The sequence below is a fragment of the Tyto alba genome, unplaced genomic scaffold, assembly GCF_018691265.1.
Source record: "Tyto alba isolate M040663 unplaced genomic scaffold, T.alba_DEE_v4.0 Super-Scaffold_8, whole genome shotgun sequence".
Lineage (NCBI taxonomy): Eukaryota > Metazoa > Chordata > Aves > Strigiformes > Tytonidae > Tyto > Tyto alba.
In genome coordinates, this window is record NW_024881329.1 from 20,867,212 (window position 1) to 20,885,732 (window position 18,521).

The 18,521-nt window shown below is 45.1% G+C and overlaps 1 protein-coding gene across 3 annotated transcripts; it reads right to left on the reverse strand.

Annotated features, from left to right (window-relative positions):
- Positions 1-1,523: 1,523 nt before the first annotated feature.
- LOC104363395 (inner centromere protein) lies at positions 1,524-18,468 on the reverse strand. 3 transcript variants are annotated; one of them, XM_042785232.1, is made up of 17 exons: positions 18,275-18,467; positions 18,069-18,182; positions 16,787-17,568; positions 14,805-14,856; positions 14,622-14,655; positions 12,277-12,355; positions 11,679-11,727; positions 11,242-11,359; positions 11,020-11,154; positions 8,638-8,747; positions 8,148-8,268; positions 7,265-7,387; positions 6,545-6,717; positions 6,175-6,265; positions 5,432-5,542; positions 4,127-4,286; positions 1,524-3,386 (listed from the first exon to the last, which is right to left on the reverse strand). In XM_042785232.1, exons 1-17 carry the CDS (start codon positions 18,418-18,420, stop codon positions 3,172-3,174), a joined length of 2,613 nt encoding a protein of 870 aa, XP_042641166.1. In that variant the 5' UTR covers positions 18,421-18,467; the 3' UTR covers positions 1,524-3,171. The 3 variants fall into 3 exon arrangements, with proteins under 3 accessions (XP_042641166.1, XP_042641165.1, XP_042641167.1); XM_042785231.1 differs by having other exon boundaries at positions 5,432-5,545; XM_042785233.1 differs by lacking the exon at positions 5,432-5,542 and having other exon boundaries at positions 18,275-18,468.
- Positions 18,469-18,521: the final 53 nt, after the last annotated feature.

Here is an 18,521-nt window from a genome sequence, read left to right on the forward strand (position 1 = left end):
ACCCCCCCCCACCCCCCCCCCAGTACTACACCTTCTGTGCAGCCCTCGCTGCAGACGTGACCCACCTGCCCCCCAGGTGAACTGGGGGGAGGGCTGTGGGGGTCCCCTAAAGCCAGGCAGACCAGTCAGGCTGTTACACCAGACCTACTTCTTGGCGCCCCTGGCCCAGCACAGACCTGCAGAGCTCTGCTGGTGCCCAGCCCCTGCGCTGGCACGCCGGCCTGCCCACGGGGACCTGAGAGCCCAGCTCATCTCCACGCCTCGGCTCTGGAGAGCCTCAGATGGGAGAGCTCCTTCATCGAGCCAAAGCCAGGCTCAGCACATCCTCTAATGCTCTCATCAAGAATCATCTTTGTTTTTACTCGTTCTTTCTTGGAACTGTTTTAGGTTTGAGACCTCCACCAACTTCAAAGTTTGCCGTGTGGTAGCAACCCCATTTTTCTCTTTGGTATCACCTATATCATCTGGATCCAGATATTTTCTGTGACTCCAGGGAAACTGTATCAGTCTAGAAAAGACAATACGTTTATCAGTTGTTGGGTTCCCCCCCCCAATGAAGGGTTGCAAATTAGTGAAGGCCACTTGGAAAATACTGCTTTATGCTTGCCCCGTTATACTTCTCTAGGTATAAAATATCTGTATGTATTCTGCTGGGCACTAGCTGCAGTGACAGGTTAGGTGGATCCTGACATTCTGTCACCTATGCTTTTATCCAACTTTTCTCTAAGTCAGAACAGGCAGCAGACTATGAGAGCTGATAAGGCAGAATAATTTCTGTGTGCAACCAGGAATCCATCTTGGACAACAGCAAAGTAACTGGGTTATATGGTTAAGACTGTCTCCAGTCAGAAGCAGCTTCTAAAATCTGCCTGTGCACTATTTACCAAAATCCAGCCCCCAGGCAGGACGCTCACCTGGAGCAGCACCTCCGGGGAGGCCAGCTCAGGGTCAGGCTGTACCTGCAAGCACACGCACCTGGGAAAGGCTGCAAGGGCAAGCAGGAATAACAATGAAGAGAAATACCTGAAATCAAGAGTGAAAATATCTTTCTTAAGATCTTGAGGTTGTAATTTCCTGGTATTTCTACTTGGCGGTATTTTGTCTGTGTGTTTTTAAATACCAGGGATCCAGTTGTGTACTGGGACTGAAGTCCTCACTCCATCTGGTGGCAGAAATTCTGAATATTTTTCTAAAGGTATACAGGTAGTGAATTACAGGGATGTAGGTTAGTTCAATATGAATTCAAGTCATGTATTCCTTAGCAAAGACTTCTGGGAATATATCATATCAAACTGTCCCTCTTCCAATTTTCAGAAACAAAAGAAGTAAAACTAGTCATAAAATTCTGCAGGGCTACCAAACCAAAAATATTTTCTACTAGAGCAGTTTATAAGTTCTTCCTCCGCAGAACATTCCTATCTTAAGGAAACAGTGCAAAAAGCAACACAAAAAGACAGATTCCAAAATACTGTAGATTTTTCTAATAAGAAGCTTTGATGAATCCAGAAGAGAAGACCAGAAGAGACAATTTAACTCACTTTTTATCACTGTCAGACATTCAAAAAGCATTCAACTTTAAAGTTTTTGCCGTTTCAGCAAGCTTTCTTACAAAAAGGTTATGTTCATTCTGATACAAAACTCAATCTACAGAGGATCTATCAAAGCACAGTCATCTCAAGCACTGATCAATAGCACAGCATCTAGCAGTTGACGTATTTAAATATAAAACCCCACATCATTTTAAAGACATTTGCTTGCAAACTGTTCATTTACTATATGCACAAGGAAAGGCAGAAGTCTCCTTACTCATTCTAATCTCCATACAGTGATTTGGTTTTTTTTAAAGGATCAAGTTGTATGTACACAGAAACAGTGTTCTTCAGCCTTTTGCTTACTGAAATTGCAGCCATTAACACCTGCCTGTCTTTAAAACAAATCAAGCCGCAAAAAAAAAAAAAAAAGATGAATCTGAGGTAAGAACCATAGAGGTTGTCTAATTTGCAGAAGACAGACTTCCACAACAACCTACAGAAACTAACATTTCCCTTAAAATCTTCCAGCAAGCACTGTTGTACTGAGCCCTCTACTCTCCATACAGGAGCTCACTACAGGGAAAACACAAGTCTCTGCCATTTTCAAGTTAGGTGCAGAAAGAATGACTAAACCACCAAGTGCTCTTGGAACTGAAATTGAGCCGATAATTTGCTGGTAAGAGGAAATAGTTTTGATAACAGTCCATTTGAAACTGTCTTATTGAACACGAAGTGCAAAACAGGCCTAGAAATAAAACCAGCTTTGATGCTGAACAAATGTAACAGCCAAGGGGAAAAAAGAGAAAGAGGGATTAAGGTTAAACTCATTCTTTCAATCCAATCAATGCCACGGACATGGAATTTAAATTAGAGCAACAAAGTTCTATCAGAACCTCTGCACAATTTCTTTTAGCCTAAAACAACAAAGCCTGCTTACACTACCCTGGGTACTTCTGGAGACATGATTACACCGAGGGTCACATCTCTCTCCAACAACTGAAGAAAGGTCAATAAAATCCTCAGCATTTTTCAGCCTGAGCTGTAGGAAATATCAATCTAGCTTATGCACATAATTGCACTTGGTGTTGGCATAAAGTGTGTTGCTGAAAATCGAAACGGTTAAATCATTTTACAATTTGCAGGAGATGAAGACCCCATCTGCTAATACCCTGCTCCTGGGGAACGTCAGTAGTGCGTATTTGGATTTTACCCGAGATGCATGCAGCAGCCCTCAGCCCTTCAGGTACTCTGGCTGCAGCCACGCGGTGGGCACGGACAGTACAGACAGACTGACGGTCTGCTGCTGGCTGCTACCTCCAGCCCTGCTTGGCTGGGGAAGATTGTACAGCTTTAGGTGATGCACCCGCGTGACCTAAAGGTCTAAACCTTTTCCAGCTTAAAGCTGATGGTAGGAGGAGATGCATCTTTACGAGGCAGTATCTCCCAAAAGCTTGCCATTTTGTTTAACAGTGAGAAAATAAGCCCTGGAAACAGAAAATGCAAGTAAAAGGCCCAGTAAGAGCTGACATTTATTCAATGCTAATACCTAAAGATTTACAGATACTGAACAGTAACTCTTTTCTCACCTAGAGACAGAAATGCACACCCACTGCTCCACGAGAAACTGCCACTGCCCAGCTCAGTACTTTTTGAGGCCGTGTGGCAGACCTAGAGCTGGCTTGGCACCTGGGAACGGCGGGGAGCTCCACACAGCAGAGCTGGTGCGCTTGAAGTAGCGCGGCTTGCTTTTGTAGAAGATGTCCTCCAGCTTGGGGCTTGCGATCACCCCAAAGAGCGCGTCAATATTGGGAGGGTTGTAGTACTGGCGGATTACAGCTTGGCTAAGCTGATTCCCTGGAGAAACAAAAGATTACATTTTCATTAATTTTTTTAATTGAAATTGCCGCGCAGGCTGTTTGTGTGCAATGTGTCCCTACTCTCCTCATCTCTAATCACACTGAGATCACAAATGGGAGAAATCCTGCAGTATCTGATGTTTTAAAGCACCCTGTTTAAGCCTAGAGATTCACCCTAGATCACTTGGAGGGCGAATACTGCACGTACTGAATCCTCTCCAGGAAATAGATTAAGTTTGCAAGAGGCAAGGCTTCTCAGCTTTTTTTTCCTGCAGATTCCATCGGTTTCCCCACAACTTCTTCACTCCCTAGGGGTAGGTGGAATATGATATCATAGAACCGAGCATTTCAGAACCCGAGCAACAGCTGGTCTGAAACCTTGTCCACAACACCTGCCATTACTTTGCTTTTTAAAGCAAAATCAATGTCAAGCAGGCTCAAGGCAAGAGCACTAGTTCATAATGATTCTTTTCACACTGGCAAAATTACACTAGCAGCTCTGTTAAGGCACTTTAAAAGTGTATTTGTTTCCCCAACACAAGAAGATCCCCAGGTGGCAGAGGAGCCCTTGACTCAGCACTCCAGCCACGCTGCTAGAGATCAGTATTTTTAACTACAGTGTGCAAATAGGAGGATCTGGGCAAAAATCTTACACCGGGTCCTACCATCCGTTGGAGCAAAGGCGCAGTAGGGTTTGCTGGGGGATCTCAGGACAGACACCAACCCGCTAACACATACCCGTGGCCCAGGCAGGGATGGGCTTGCGAGGCTGGCTTTCATCGTCAGTAGAGTCATCGCTGTTCAGATCCATTCCATAGTTGTTTGGATTTATCAGGGGGGGCTTTGGATTTTTGTGGGCCTGTGGAGTCATCTGGTATGAACTGCAGGCAGGTGAGTTCTAGAAGACAAATACACCCCCCCAAAGGCCTTAGATGCAGTAGCACTGCTACACGCTGCTACGCTTCCGAGCTGCAGCGAGACCCCTGTCAACTACAACACCTCAATATTCCACCTCTTGCTTTATCGCACAATTGCAAAACCTCAAGTTTGGCAGTTCTAAAGTTTTGACCCAATTCTGACTTTGCGCTGCCTCCTCCTGTTTAATTGGGCTGCTTAATTGGCTACACGATATGAACAAGCCAGCAATAGATGCATTTAATACGCACACAGCCGTTCCATTCAATTCAAGCAAGGATTATATGGAGTTGTTACATCCTCAAAGCTGGAGCTGAGTAATGTGCTTTAAATACTCTGCAACCGAGATTCTGGGCTTGTTTAATAATGTTACACTGATTATTACCACGTAGAGAATATGCACATAATAGCTCAGAACAAACTGTACTCTAATTTTTATGGGAGCAGCATAACTGAGAAATGCAAGTGATGAAGAAAAACATAGAACTGCAAATTTCACCATCCATGAAATATCTCTAGAGTTGGAAACAGTTTTTCTTCCCCATAAGAGGCTGCCTTCACAGCTTTGTGCCCATTAACATTAACTTATATTTCACTGATTTTGCATTCAAAGATTAAAATATATAGCTTTGCAAGGAGATAAAGATCCATACATTTGTTTTCAGTGTTCAAGACACATACATTCACCTGCAGGTGGTTCTCAAGTTCCATCAGTAGTGAAGCACAAATGCAAAACTATTCCAGACTCTGCTGCCATCCTCTGGCTGTTTCCAGCTTTGAACTTAAATAACTACTCTAGCACCTTTTATGCCTGTGAAGTTCATCCGGTATTTAAAGAGGAGCAGCTTACAAAGCCAAGGCAACTTGAACAGTCATTGCCTTATCCTGACATGGAAACCCTGACAAATACTTGCTGCTTCCCTTCCTTCCTTTCCACTCCCCAAGTCATTCAAGGCCACCAGAAGTCAACCTCCGATAACCAAGAAAAAAACATTTATAGAATCCCTTCATTACTGAAAGGGAATATAAAAAACAGAGGGTAAAACTGCCCACTGTAACAGCACGTCAGTGCTGGAATCAAAGTTCTCTGATGTCGTCCCTTAAAGTTTCACCAGAGAGCAGAGTTACCTCTTTGTTTTCTAGGTGTTGTGTTTGGACTGTATCTTTAGCATTTTGTTCCTCTGGCAGTTTATTCTGTTCTTGCTCTTGCCTCTTCATCTCTGCTAGCCTCTGCTCCTCCTGCTGACAAGCCAACATCACAAATTAATTAATCTTATGAACTAAGCTACACTGTTAATCCAGAGATCAATTTTTGCTATGCAAAAAAAAAAAAATAATCTAAGCATCTAATTGCAAGTCTTTGTTGCTTGTGATGCTAAGAAGCACTTTGAACACAGTGAAGACACTGAACAAATGCAATGCAACAGTTCAAGCTTTCTTCGAAGTGGCACAAATTGACCTCCCCATTTAAGAGCATTAGTTGCCTTCCTCTGATAATGCAACAACCTCATGCTTTGAGAAACTTGCTACTGATTTTATCTTCATATAAACATCAGAGCCCAGTTGACCATCTGCAGATGGAAAAGTTTATGCTACTGCTCTTAGCCTCTCTTTAGACTAATAAAAAGTATTTTTAGAGGCCAAGTCATCCCATTGTACAGTAACCATCCCAAACAGGTCAAAATAATCTCACCCTACGAATGCTTAGTTCTTCCTACTGAATCTACAGGAAACCAAGAGGCTGCTAACTCAAACAGCAGACATCTAAAATCAAGTGAAATAAATCCCACCCCCTCAGTTGCTCCTAACAGTAACAACTACTAAAGTCAGACCCACGTGGCTCCACCCATCTGCAAGAAGAGAGTACGTACGTCTTTCTTCTCCATCCCCTTGTAGAACTGTTCTTCAGCAGCCAACACTTCCTTCTGCAGGCGAGCAGCCTTCTCCTGCTGTTCGCGTAGCCTGAGAACCAAAGCGACAGCCCGTTGCTCTCAAAACTACACTGGGGTACCCTCCCATCCAGCGCCTGCTGCAAACCCCTCTCACAGGTTTGCGGGGCACTCCTCAACACACTTCCTACATTACTGAGCCAGAATTTCTGCTCGGCAGCTCAGTAACCATGATGGTCCAGAGCTGTGCTGACAGCTCTTCGCTGCTTGAGCCTTTCACTAGTGCCCTCTGTTCTCGCTTCTTTTCAAAGTCCCAGCACAGAATTTAGTACATAAGTGGATATTATCTTACTTCTCTGCCTGGATCCTCTCCTGTTCCTTCTTCCTCTCCAGCTCTCTCTCTGCAGCCAGCTGTTTCTCTCTTTCCTGTTCTGCCTGCCTCTGCTCAGCAATCTTCCTGGCACGTTCCTGCTCCTCTTCCTTCCTCTTCTGCATTAGCTCTTTGTGCCGACGTTCCTCCTCCTCCTAAACCCAACAAAGCAGTTACTCACATTGTACAGGAACAGGCTCCAGAATTAAGGAGCAGGAACACCTTCTTTGACCCATGTCTCTAGCACCTATCTCTACACAGCAGGGAACAAGATGGGGCTGAAGTCCCAGTGCTTTCAAGGTAGGTGCATCATCTCTCCAGCCATGTCAGTGCTGGCCTTTCCCTGCCCACACGGTACCAAAGGGCCTAACGGTCACCAGGCTCTGGATCTCTGAGAGATGGGTTTAAACACAGATTTTAGTACTTGCCAATCCCCAATTAAGGTTTTTAGTAAGAATCTGTCCAGCACTGTGGAAGAAATGTGGGTCACAGCCACCCCCCAAGAGCTTGCAGCATATTGCAAGAGGAAGCAGGAAGCACAACACTGCAGAGAGCTTTAGGGACAAAGCCTCTCTGCCACACTAATTTTCACTCAGTTGGTTCGCGTTAGCGCTCCCAGTGGATTCCTTGCTTGCAAAGACCGTGGCAGATTGCGGCCATCCTAATTGCATGCAGGAGGATAGGATGGCCTCCAGCACAGACCTGCTGCAGTGCTTTTTGTTTCCTGGCCTCTTCATCATGCCTGCGCCGGGCCTCTGCTTCTTCCATTTTCTTGGCAGCTGCTTTCTTTTTGATCTTCTCTTCTGCCAACCTTTCTTCCCGCACCTATGACACACACGTAGCTAGCTGAACACCCAAGTCTCAGATGGGACAGTTCTCTGTGCATGTGAAACATCTCAGCAGTGTCTCAAAAACACAGAGCTCCCACCCTCTCATGGGGAAATTCCACCTTTTTTGTCACTCAGAGCTAATGGGACCTGTGCTTTATTTTATTAAAGTAATATTTAGGGAAATGCCCTTTTACATCTCCACAGGAAGAGCTGATCCTATTCCAGTATTTATACATCTAATACCACAAAAACCATCAGAATATATTCTCAGAACTATGAAATGAGAAAAGCAGATGGAGATAATTAAAGCAGACAAATGACTGCTATGATCATACATGCAAATAATCTGAAAGTCTCGATACAAGAAAGGGTCTGGAGGAAGTATGTTTATTTTCACCTCTTCATCTATTAGTCAGATGGGAGAACAACTTCAAACAGATAAAGCCTCAGGGCCATTAGGCTGGCTTTATCTGCCAGTTCTTCTCCCATCTGACAGAGCCTGAATAAAGCCCATTTAGATTCATAATTCTGGAAAATAAGAGTTTTATCTGCCATTTCCTGTAACCAAGAGAAAGGCAGTCACTCAGAATCATCAAGTTTCTGGAAGGATCTTTATTCAACCATTCTCCACGTCATTCTCTAGATTTCAGCAGCCTCAGTTCCTCTTTTTCTGGAAGGCACACATATGGCAGCATCTATACCTCAGCAGATGATTTATTCTCCCAAATAAATTCTATAGGTATATTGGGCCTTACCTTCTCAGTCTTCTCATCAAACAGAGCTATCTTCTGCTCAATGCGCCTTTTCCTCTCTTCCTCTAGTTGCTCTGCCCGTTCCCGAGCTTGCAACACTTTGCGCAGGCGCTCCTCACGCTTCCTATAGGACACAGCCCAACTTCATCATTGTAGTCCAGCTAGATGTGTTCCTTACAACTCAAATACAAGGCCAGATGCAGCTCTTGGGCAGCATGAAATTCAGTGAACCATATACACTATTCATTTAAACATTAGCAATATTTTTAAGCTCCATCTGAGTCAGAGGACTTAAGACAAAAAGCTGAAGCAGCAGTCAACTACGAAAGTTAACTTTTTATTAGCATTCTAGATAGATCCTGTGAGAACAGATACTGTCTGAGGTATGAGAGCAAGCCAACAAGAATTTTTGATGCATGTATGGACACTGCAAGATAAAAGACCTACAGGTGCAGAGAGAGCAGTCCAGACAAGGCAGAAAGCATATACTCACAGCTTTGCCTCTTCTAGTCGCCGTTTCTTTTCTTCCTCAAGTTTTTGTTTTCTCAGCTGCTCAGCTTCATGCTTTTTCCTCAGAGTCTCTAGCTTCTGTCTCTCCTTTGCCTGAAGTGGATTGAAATGTGATTATACCCACCTGCCAGGGCTTCTTTGTACTTCAACTTGCTCAGGGTAAGTACGGGCCCAGAGATAACACCAAGAAACTGCAGCCAGCACCAAGGGACTGTAACAAGGATGAAACAGAGCTCAGGTTGCCTGTGACGTGGTCAGGGATGTTTGGGGACAGATGTGATAGAAAACAAGGCAGTGGTGTTAATCTTAGACAGCAAGAGAAGCTGGGAAGTTGAAACAAGCATCAGCTCCTGAAGTCCAGGCAGCTTTCGGAGAGAGTGAAGGCAGCCAGCCCTGTGGTTTACGTTGGTAAAAAGAAGCAAAAAAGCAGAGCTAATGCTTGGCGTGATACTGACTGCCTGCAGCGAGAGCAGGGGACAGATGGTGCTCCAGGAAACACCTTGCTTGCTTCAACTCCGAGCTCCCACTGGCATCTTTGCTTCTCACAAAGCTTTATTTCATGGTGAACCACCACCATTTAGCGTGCTTACAGCTTGTTTCAAGCACGGTCAGCCCCATGTCATCTAGATGGAAATGCAGGGCATTTTCCTCATTTTTTTTTCTAAACAGCCTGAGTATATTGTCAATTACAAGAGCAGTATCCAGCCATCACTACAGTCACAGCAAACAAATTAAGACAAACTAATTTAATGCCAGCTTTGATACTGCAGATGCCCAATTATGACAGGCCTGGTCTTAATTCAAACCCACTGATAAGCACAGTGAAATATGCAAGTGATTTCCTTATGCTGGGCTCCATGTTGTAAATGACTGGTGTTATTAGTATCCAAACTGGCTAATTTAAAACTAACAATTCTATCTTATTGCTCTGGTGCTATTTAGTTATGTTAGGCCCCACGTGGAAAAAGTCCTGAGGGGAAATCACCTGCACTGGTACGAAACCTAAAATATAGCATCCAGTGAACTGACAGCAACAAAGGATGCACTAGTCAGAAGACTCTTACATCAGCTCCATCGCCAGTACAAACACTAATGTCAGCAGGAACATCAGCAAGATTGAAGCTCGAATCCTTCGCTACTGCCTAATGACAGGCTTCTCATCTGCTGGAGTACAGCAAGACTCTCTAAGCAGTACAACCGTGACAGCTTTAAGCAATACAAAAGTTCTGATATTAGGTTGCCAGATATAAGCTAGATGCAGGAAAACCAGTTTCTGCAGTATGCCCTCCTTTCCCTCCCCAACTCTCCTGCAAGTGAAAACAAGCCCTCAAACTACCTTATTTTGCAGGCAAGCTATTGGATTTTAGAAGCATGAGCAATCTATGCTTGGCATGCCAGCTTCTAGCATGTCCCTAGGTGCACACATGAATCTACACCCTTATACTTGCCCAACACTGTCTGGAACGGGACCTACAGCACACTGATTGAAACTGCTTTTCTTTGAACACTGACTTCTCTTCTGAGCTAAATACCAAATCTAAATGCAGGTCAGGTAAAAGTGAGGGCTGTCCACCAGTGGCACTGGTAGTATTCCTACCACAAGCCCAGCCCATTTAATTAAATAGTCATGATTTAAGGATCAAACTGTCCTGTGTAAGCAGAACAGAGGGAAAATCAACTCCCTTTGGAAATCTAGAACCAGAACTTATCCCATCCACCCAAACAACTACTCTGAGGTACAGGAGCTTCCCCTGTGATGCTGTAAACTTCACTGTGGTATTGCACAGAGGCACCTGCCTGCAAACAGCAAAGGCGTGGTATTTGTCTCTGCTGCTTGCCACAATTATACTACATCGATATTGATGTCTGTTAGATTTGGCATACTTGTCTCAGTGAACCAGCAGTCTCCTATTCAGGATAGGCTCATGTTTCTTCCTGCTTCAAACGTCTGAAAGAACCTCAGAACATCAGAAACTTGGATTTAAGAGGCATTTGCTCTGATCTCACCCATTAGAAAAGTCCTAGAAAAGAGATTGTGGATGTGCAGACTTCAATTATGTATGTGTGTGTATATATACATACACACACACTGCGACTGCAGTATTCAAAAATCCCCTTGGATTTTTATTTCCCAGTTTTAATTCCCGACTGTTACTTGCTAATACCACAGGGTAATGCTACAGTGGTAGAGCTTAGGGTCCAAATTAGAACCCTTTAGGAAGCTAATTAATCACAATAAGTGTAAACACAGCCTAAAGTTACTTCTTTGCTTAATATGGGTTGAACAATTTCTTTCACATCTGTGCTTTAACTTAGACACTCATCAGACCATCGGGTACTAGCTCACAACAGAGGTTTGTCTTACCTTGGGATCAGATTGGAGAGGAGTGTTGTACCTGATAAAAGATTTTATTACTCCATTTCTTCCCACAGAGCTTGGCGTCATGAGAAGCTGATTCTTCTGCACAGTGTGCAAAAACGTTTTGAAAGGACGTACAACCTGTAAGAGGAATGCCAAAAACGATCCTCAGGAGTGTGAGTAATAAACAGGTCTTGGTGAAGTACATCAGGGTTACAACAATCTTACTTTGCTGGCTGGAAAGGCAGAGGATGGGGTCTGTCTTCTCGGAGGAGAAAGCCCTCCATCTTCTGCTTGCTGATTGTCATAGCGTTCATCCACAGCTCTTTTGTAACTTGGCTTTCTCCTGTGAGATAAACACAGTCCATCACACATGGCAAATCCTGATTGTCACAAAGTAAGGTTTAAAAAAAGGTCATAAAGCTATCCTAGCTTAAAATGTATTTCATTGTGTATGTACAAGTAGTTATCCAATAAAAAATTTCTAATGTAATAGGAGATACGAATTAAATCCTCTTTTCAGAGGCAGAGAAAACCTTCATGAAAAAGTTTCATAGTCACAAAACACTGAAGTCATTTAACAATGCTTCAGCATTGAACCTGCTTTGGAATGGACTACATATCTCCAAAGGCACCTTCCAGCCAGAGCAATTCTACAAATGTACCTGGCACTCTGGGGTGGTTCCGGGGTCTCCCCCTTATTTAAGTTGCTTTCTGAAAGAAAATACAGTTACACAGTTAGTTCTAGCAGAAAAAAAAATCCCTTCCAACACAGCTTTGAAAGCAGACAACAGATTTAGCAGCCCACTAAATAACAAAAAAAACCCGCCATGAATTATGCACAGCAGGACCTTTCTTGCTTTCAGCAAGCAACCGCACAGCGCCAGTCAAACCTAGAAATACAAAATAAAGCCAAGCTGTCTGATCTGTAGCATGCAGTTTGCACTGATGCGATGCTATTGTGTTCTGCAGATACAGAGCAACTGCTTACTTCAGGAACGGGGTTCAACTAGGTCTCCCATAACCTGAAAAACATGCATCCCTCCATCTTCACTTCCATCTGCTTCCCAGGGTGGAAAATAACTCTAGCACAGAACTTCCTAGCTGCTAATCTCTTGAAACAAATCCTCGCTTGTCAGAGATTAGATTAGTCTTTCAAACTGGGCTCGCAAATGAACTAGCCAATCTTTCAAACTTCCCAGTCACCCTCCCCAAAAAGCAATGACTTTTAAAATTCTGCCATGAAAATCCTCTGGAATCTACCATTGTTGCCTGGCTCCTGCAGCTGTTCGTTTCTATTGATGGTTCGAGAGCGAAGTGACATTCGCGGACTTTGGGGATTCTGTAGAAAAAGCAAATGGGTTTCAGCACAATTCTCACACAGAAACAGCCAATTGCTGTTTCAAATCATGATGTCATTCTGACAAGGACACTGCAATATTACCAGAGAATGCAAAACTGCATGCATAGGATAAACTATTGGTGCCAGTACCCAGAGTGAAGTCCTAACCTTCAGCTGCAAAGAATACCTTGGGACACCATCCTGGCAAATTCCCTGATGTCCTGTCACCACTAGAAGCACAGAGGTTAACAGAACACAAGTAGCTGCAATAAGGGATACACTGCTTAAACTGAACAAACTCATAAACTATTAAGGACAAAAGCATTTCAAGTTGGAAATCTGTTTATGCTTGCTGGACTTCTGGCAAAGAGTCAGGCAGTGCGTATTTTACTTAGCGGTGATGAACGGACAACCAGGGAGACAGCAAAGACAATCAGCTCATCTCCTTGATTTATCTGTTTGCTATGAATGAGATATGCATTGCTATTTGCCGCCTTTGCACTTACACTGATACAAAATTCTGTTGCGATAATGGTTTTATATGCCTGTGAGAGAGGAGGCAATGGCTTTTGCAATCTGCACGCTGCCAGCAATGCAAGCATTAACTCCGCTCTGCAAACACGTGCTGGCCAGCGTGTAGGCTGGCAGACACAAAGGAGTTGGGAAGAAAAAAAGGAGTATGGAAACTTTATCCTCTCCAAATGCTTCTGCAGGGTCTTATCCCAAGGCTGGGTATAGAAAGCATCTTGTAGCCCAACAGAAGGACATAGACCTAATTAATTTGAGATCAGGCCTGAGAATAATCTGACCTTTAAGGAACAGCATGCATGGAGGTACTGTCTTTGTATGTTCCTATAGACAGATATTTTCTGGTTTGAGAAGGTTGCTCAGTCACCACATTTTCATGCGGTTCACAGCTCCCAAAGGAAGCCTCTAGCAGAAACCAAACCATGTTTTGTTTGCTGAGAAAACTGCTGATAGATAAGACAGACAGCTATGGTAAGGTAACCTGGTGACATAGGCTAAGAATGTGACAGGCTACGAGGTCCCACTCCCAACAGCAGTGGTATGAAAATAAGATGAGGATCAGGATACATCAAATGCACTACACAGACTAGACTATATTTATAAATTCATCAGGGTATGGAAACAAGAGATACAAGTCCTCTAATTCACAGATCTGCAAAGCAGTCTGTTCATTTTTCTCTCCTCCACATTCTCCCTTTAAGCTTTCCTACAATTGTAACTCAGGCAAGCTAAAAATCCAGAAGCAGTATTAAAACTGAGTTTATTTGAACTTTTGCAGCTCCACTGACAGGCACAGCCATAAACACATGTGTAAGCCTGTCCTTGTTTACAGAACTGCTTAAGGCCACTGAGCTCCACTCAATTCAGCCTGTGCTTACTGAAAATTACTCTGGACAAAACAGTGACATAATCCTGGGGTTTCTTCCTCAGGAGGGCAGTGAGAATTGCGGAGGGATATGTTTTGACCTGAATGATATTTATAAATTACTGTGGTTGTCTTAAGACAAACTGACATGCTTTGAATAATCTGCAGGACTAACAAAAAGGTCAAAAGAAGCTTTAAAAGTACAGAAATAGTAACAGTGTACAATCTCTGTCCAACTGAAAAAAGCTTCCCTGAATTATAAGAAGATTATTTATCTGTATAGATTCAGGATTTAATTTTCATACAACTGATCTCTAGCAAGAAGCTCAGAAGCAAGAGCCAGTAGGCAGGACTCGACTCTGAACACCAGTGATACCGAGGTCGGTATTCAGCACTGGTCTGCATCAACCCAGCATTTACATTTTAAATCTATTTATGCAAATTGACAGAGATAATACTATTTTCTAGTCAAAGCTAGCCTTGGCTTTGAAAGCACCTGAGGTTGTAACACCATACTGACAGAATACTGCTACTTGCATGCCAAATAAGCCATGGGTCACATGTGCTTGTTTTCCAAATAAAACTTCACTGTTTTTTGTTTTTCCGATTTTGGAACATTGTGATTAATCCAGACTTGTCAGTCTGACTTTCTCTAGTGTGCGTATCAGAACCAGGGAGGCTATAGGTAGGCTCATGCTCGTATGAGAGCTCTATACCTTCTTTATTCAAGTGCTAAGCGGCCCATTGCCCGAGTCCAGCAATCTGTGGCCAAAGCTTCCTAATTCCCCAATAACAAATGAGAGGCACATTCAACACATTTTGCTCACAAGTCCACACAAACAGAAATACTTTTAATCTCTGCCCAAATCTTACCAACTTGGAGGGGATACAAGATCCAGGAGGCGGCCTAGGAAAAAGAAAAAAGGCAGCCATGTTTAATAACATCAAGGAAACTGGGAAGCCACTTGTTATCTGCAAGCAGTGCATTTTACACCAAGAAAAAAAATCCTCCAAATAGGATATTAAGGATAAAGAAATATCTTAAAGTTGTCTCACCCAGTTTGGACAACTGTTTCTTCATCCTCTGGCACCTCTCCAGAGCTGGAGACTGCAGAAAAGAAAAAAAATGCCAGAGCTATAATGTACAGGTGCAGGCCAAGACTGTAGGAGCAAGGCACACTCCGGACTGTTGGAGGGGGATTTGCTCTGCCCCCACAAGTACAGGCAAGCTCAATATACCCAACTGGCACTAGAAAAATGCTGCCTGCAATCTTAATGTAAGAAAACAGATGTTTTCAATTATAGATGAGTTCAAAGTGCTATTCAGTGAGCTTACATTAACAGCGACTAGGTTTGGGCTGAGACTCATTTTGCAGGGCTGCATCCAGTTATTAGCAGTAGTTAAAACCAGCGTTATTTACAGCCTGAGAGCTGCTTCCTGCTGAGCATTCCAGCTGGCTCAATGGTAGCTAGCTTCTAAGTACCCGCACAGCCGGAAACCACTGTTAATAATTAAGACAGCGATGCAGCTTCAGCCTGGGTGGAATACACATGGGCACTTGGCACAGGCAGCACGTGCAGCCTGCTCCCGTACTTCCATCATCCTGTGACCAAAGGAAGCACAAACACACGCGCTGTATGTGGATCCAGTGCGAGACCTGCTGCATCGGAGACACGGCAGGCACACTCTGCAGGCCATTAGCTCGCTTTGAGCTTTTGAGCATTAAGAAGCTCAACTGGAGCTGCCTGAAACATCGTGGTTCCCTTCCTTACCCCTGGAAATTTTGACCAGGCAGAACAGTCATGTCAAGCAATGCAGAGGGAAGAAATAAAGCCTTCCTTAAGCCTCCCAGGTAACCCAGATCCAGACAATACGGACTTATTTAAACTGGGTAGATAAAGCTCCTTCAGTGCCTCTTCAAAGTAACAGATGAGAAGACTTCCCCACAGTTTTGGTTTTTACTGAAGGAGCACTCAGTGTGCTTAAACTTACACAGCGCTCCCCACCACCCTGTTACCAGCGCAGGAAATCCTGTACTGGGAACTGAAGTGCTCTGGTTCTGGAAAAACATTCAACCAGAACAGTAAAACTGGTATGGAAAAAAAATACTACAGTGCTTGTGCAAGTATATCCTTCTCCAGAAAAAATAGGATAACTCTTCAAGAAAAGTCAGTTTTATACAGCACAAATCCCACAAAACTAGAACACTGCAGATTAACACATTAGTCTTATTTCAGCTGTACTAGTTCTCACTTCAAACAGAAAAGTACACTGTGCACAAAAGCCAGTCTCTCTTCAAAGTCAAATTGTGTGGAAGAGGTTCTCTTGCATCATCTGCATTTCAGGAGCCATTTACTAGTCCACCATTTACTAGCCCTCAGCTTGAAAAAACAGTGAGGCTATATCCATCTCTGTGTTCTCCAGCACCAATTCCAATGCTTACATTCCAGTAGCACTTAAGAACATTTAAATCAGTTTGTCATTTGCTGGAACCTGCCTCTACTGCAAACTGTAAAAGTTTGGAAGACTTTTAATAAGTTTACAAAGTCTAACCTCAAAATTCCCTTCTCAAAAGAGGTCTAGAACTAGCAGCCAGATTCTGTTTAGAGTAGTGAGTTTGTGATAGCTACCTCATTTCCCAGAAAACTTGCTGGCCTCTGTGAGAACCCATAACCCTCCTTAGCAGCCACCTGCAGCAACACACCTGCCCGCCAGCTCCCTCCTTCGCTCTGCGAGCTGCCACCACAGAAGCTCAAAAGACATTTGGGCTGTTCTCCCAGATGATTTACAAGGCCAAATCCATTGGCCACAAACTAGCACAGTTGCCTGGGGCTCCTCTGTTCACAGGGGTCTCCAGGAGCCAGTTAGAACATCCATGCTTAAGTACAGCTTGTCTGGCCTAGGAAGCCCAGCTGCAGCACCCAGACTGAAGCACTAGCCCCATTATATTGTTTTCCTTCAGCAGTGGAAAGCAGTTGATGAACAAAAAGAGCAGGAAAAGCGCAAAGCAAACCCATCTGGTGACATTCAAACTTACCATCTGTGCAACTGGAGGACACAGATGACTTCCAAGCTGCCTTCTTCTTGACCACTGTCCTGGTGATTGATTTTCGGATCATACTTTCCCTCTTGCTAGCTAGTGAGTATTTCTCTGCCAAGGAGGTTCTGCGAGTCATGGAAGTTTTACCCATCAGACTTCTGCGCACGGAGCGACGGCTCAGCTTAGCGCCTGTTGGAGTCCCTGAGCTGTCTCTCGCGCACTGGGAAGGCTCCTTTTCAGACCCCTCTTGTACCTGAGCAGAGTCATCTACCTCCTCCAGCCTAGAGTCTTCACTTAAAATGACTGTTACGTTAGCCGCCTTTGATGTCTTCTGCTCAGATGCCTCCTTGCTTTCTCCTGCATCGTTTGCCTCGGGGGTATGAGGGACCATCAGCTCAGTGGCTGCAGGTACAGGCGACAGTTTGGCAACCCTGGTTTCCTTGGGAGAACCATCATCTGAGCTCAAGAGGATGGTAGTGGAGAGCTTCTCTGATGGTTTAGATGCACTGTTCTGGAGGTGTAGCTCAGCACTAATACAACTGCTGACATCAATTTCCTCTAAGGGAACCTGCCTTTCCTCTTGCTGCTCAGGGCAGGTCTCAGGAAGAACCTCTGAACTTTTAGCAGATGCTGCAGCCTGAGACCTTGTCACACGCTGAGGTGGAGAGACTTCTTTGGCCTCAGACCTGCTTAGTTCCAGGTTTTCTTTATTTCGGAGACGTTGAGAACATCGCGTGGAGGTTACCAGTTTGAGACTGCTATTCCTTCTTCTAGATAATCTAACAATAGAAACAGTGTGTTAGACTGGAACTGGATTCAGGAATAGACAGAAGCCCTTCCACGCACAAACAGGAAGACGCAGAAAAAGCTAAAACAGCTGGGACAAACCCCTCTAAGAGCTCAGTATACACAGAGCTGCAGAAAGAGGCTAACGTGTAAAGTGACTAACGGACATAACCACTTCGGAGCAGAAGAGATAACGAGAGGAAGAAACGCAGCGCTATAAAATGGAACCGAGGGACAAACGCAGCGCTTCCCACGAGCACCGCGGTGCCGTAACGCGCTCGGGCCGGGAGCGGAGCCTGCCCGGGGCTTCACCGCGATGGTGAAGGGGGGGCTCAAGCACACGCTGCGGGGGCGATTGTCTTCGGCAGCGGATGTTTCCAACCCCCCCGGAGCCGCCGGCGCTGAGGGTAGCCCCCCCCCCCGCCACACCTTCCGCCGACCGAGGGTGCTCCCCGGTTCCGGGCCCCGGCCCCCGCCTCACGGGCGGGCCTACCTCTTCCTGCCCGGCTCCTGGCTCTCCTCCGGCAGGCCGCAAAGGCGCTTCCTCCGCTGCCGGTTCTTCTGCGACGGCGTCTTGGGCATCAGCTCCGGCTCGTCGCTGTAGTAGCTGTGAGGGGAATGGGGGGGGGGGGGGGGCGGTCAGCGCGGGGAGCGGCCTGTAACGGCCTGGTGCGGGTGGCGGGGTGGGAGCGTCGGTACCTGTTGAACATCCTGATCGCCTCCTCCCGGATCTCCCGCAGCCATACCAGGTCGGTGTCGTCCACCTGCCGCAGGAACTCCGCCAACCGCCGGTTGCACAGCGCTGGCAGCAACGCCGGGCCCGCCATCACCGCCGCCGCCGCCATCTTCAGCCGCAACCGCCCGCCTAGAATTCAAACCTAGCGCCCGCCTCCCGCCCCGTCGACGTCACGGCCGCGTCAGCCTATCGCCGCCGCGCCGCTCCCCA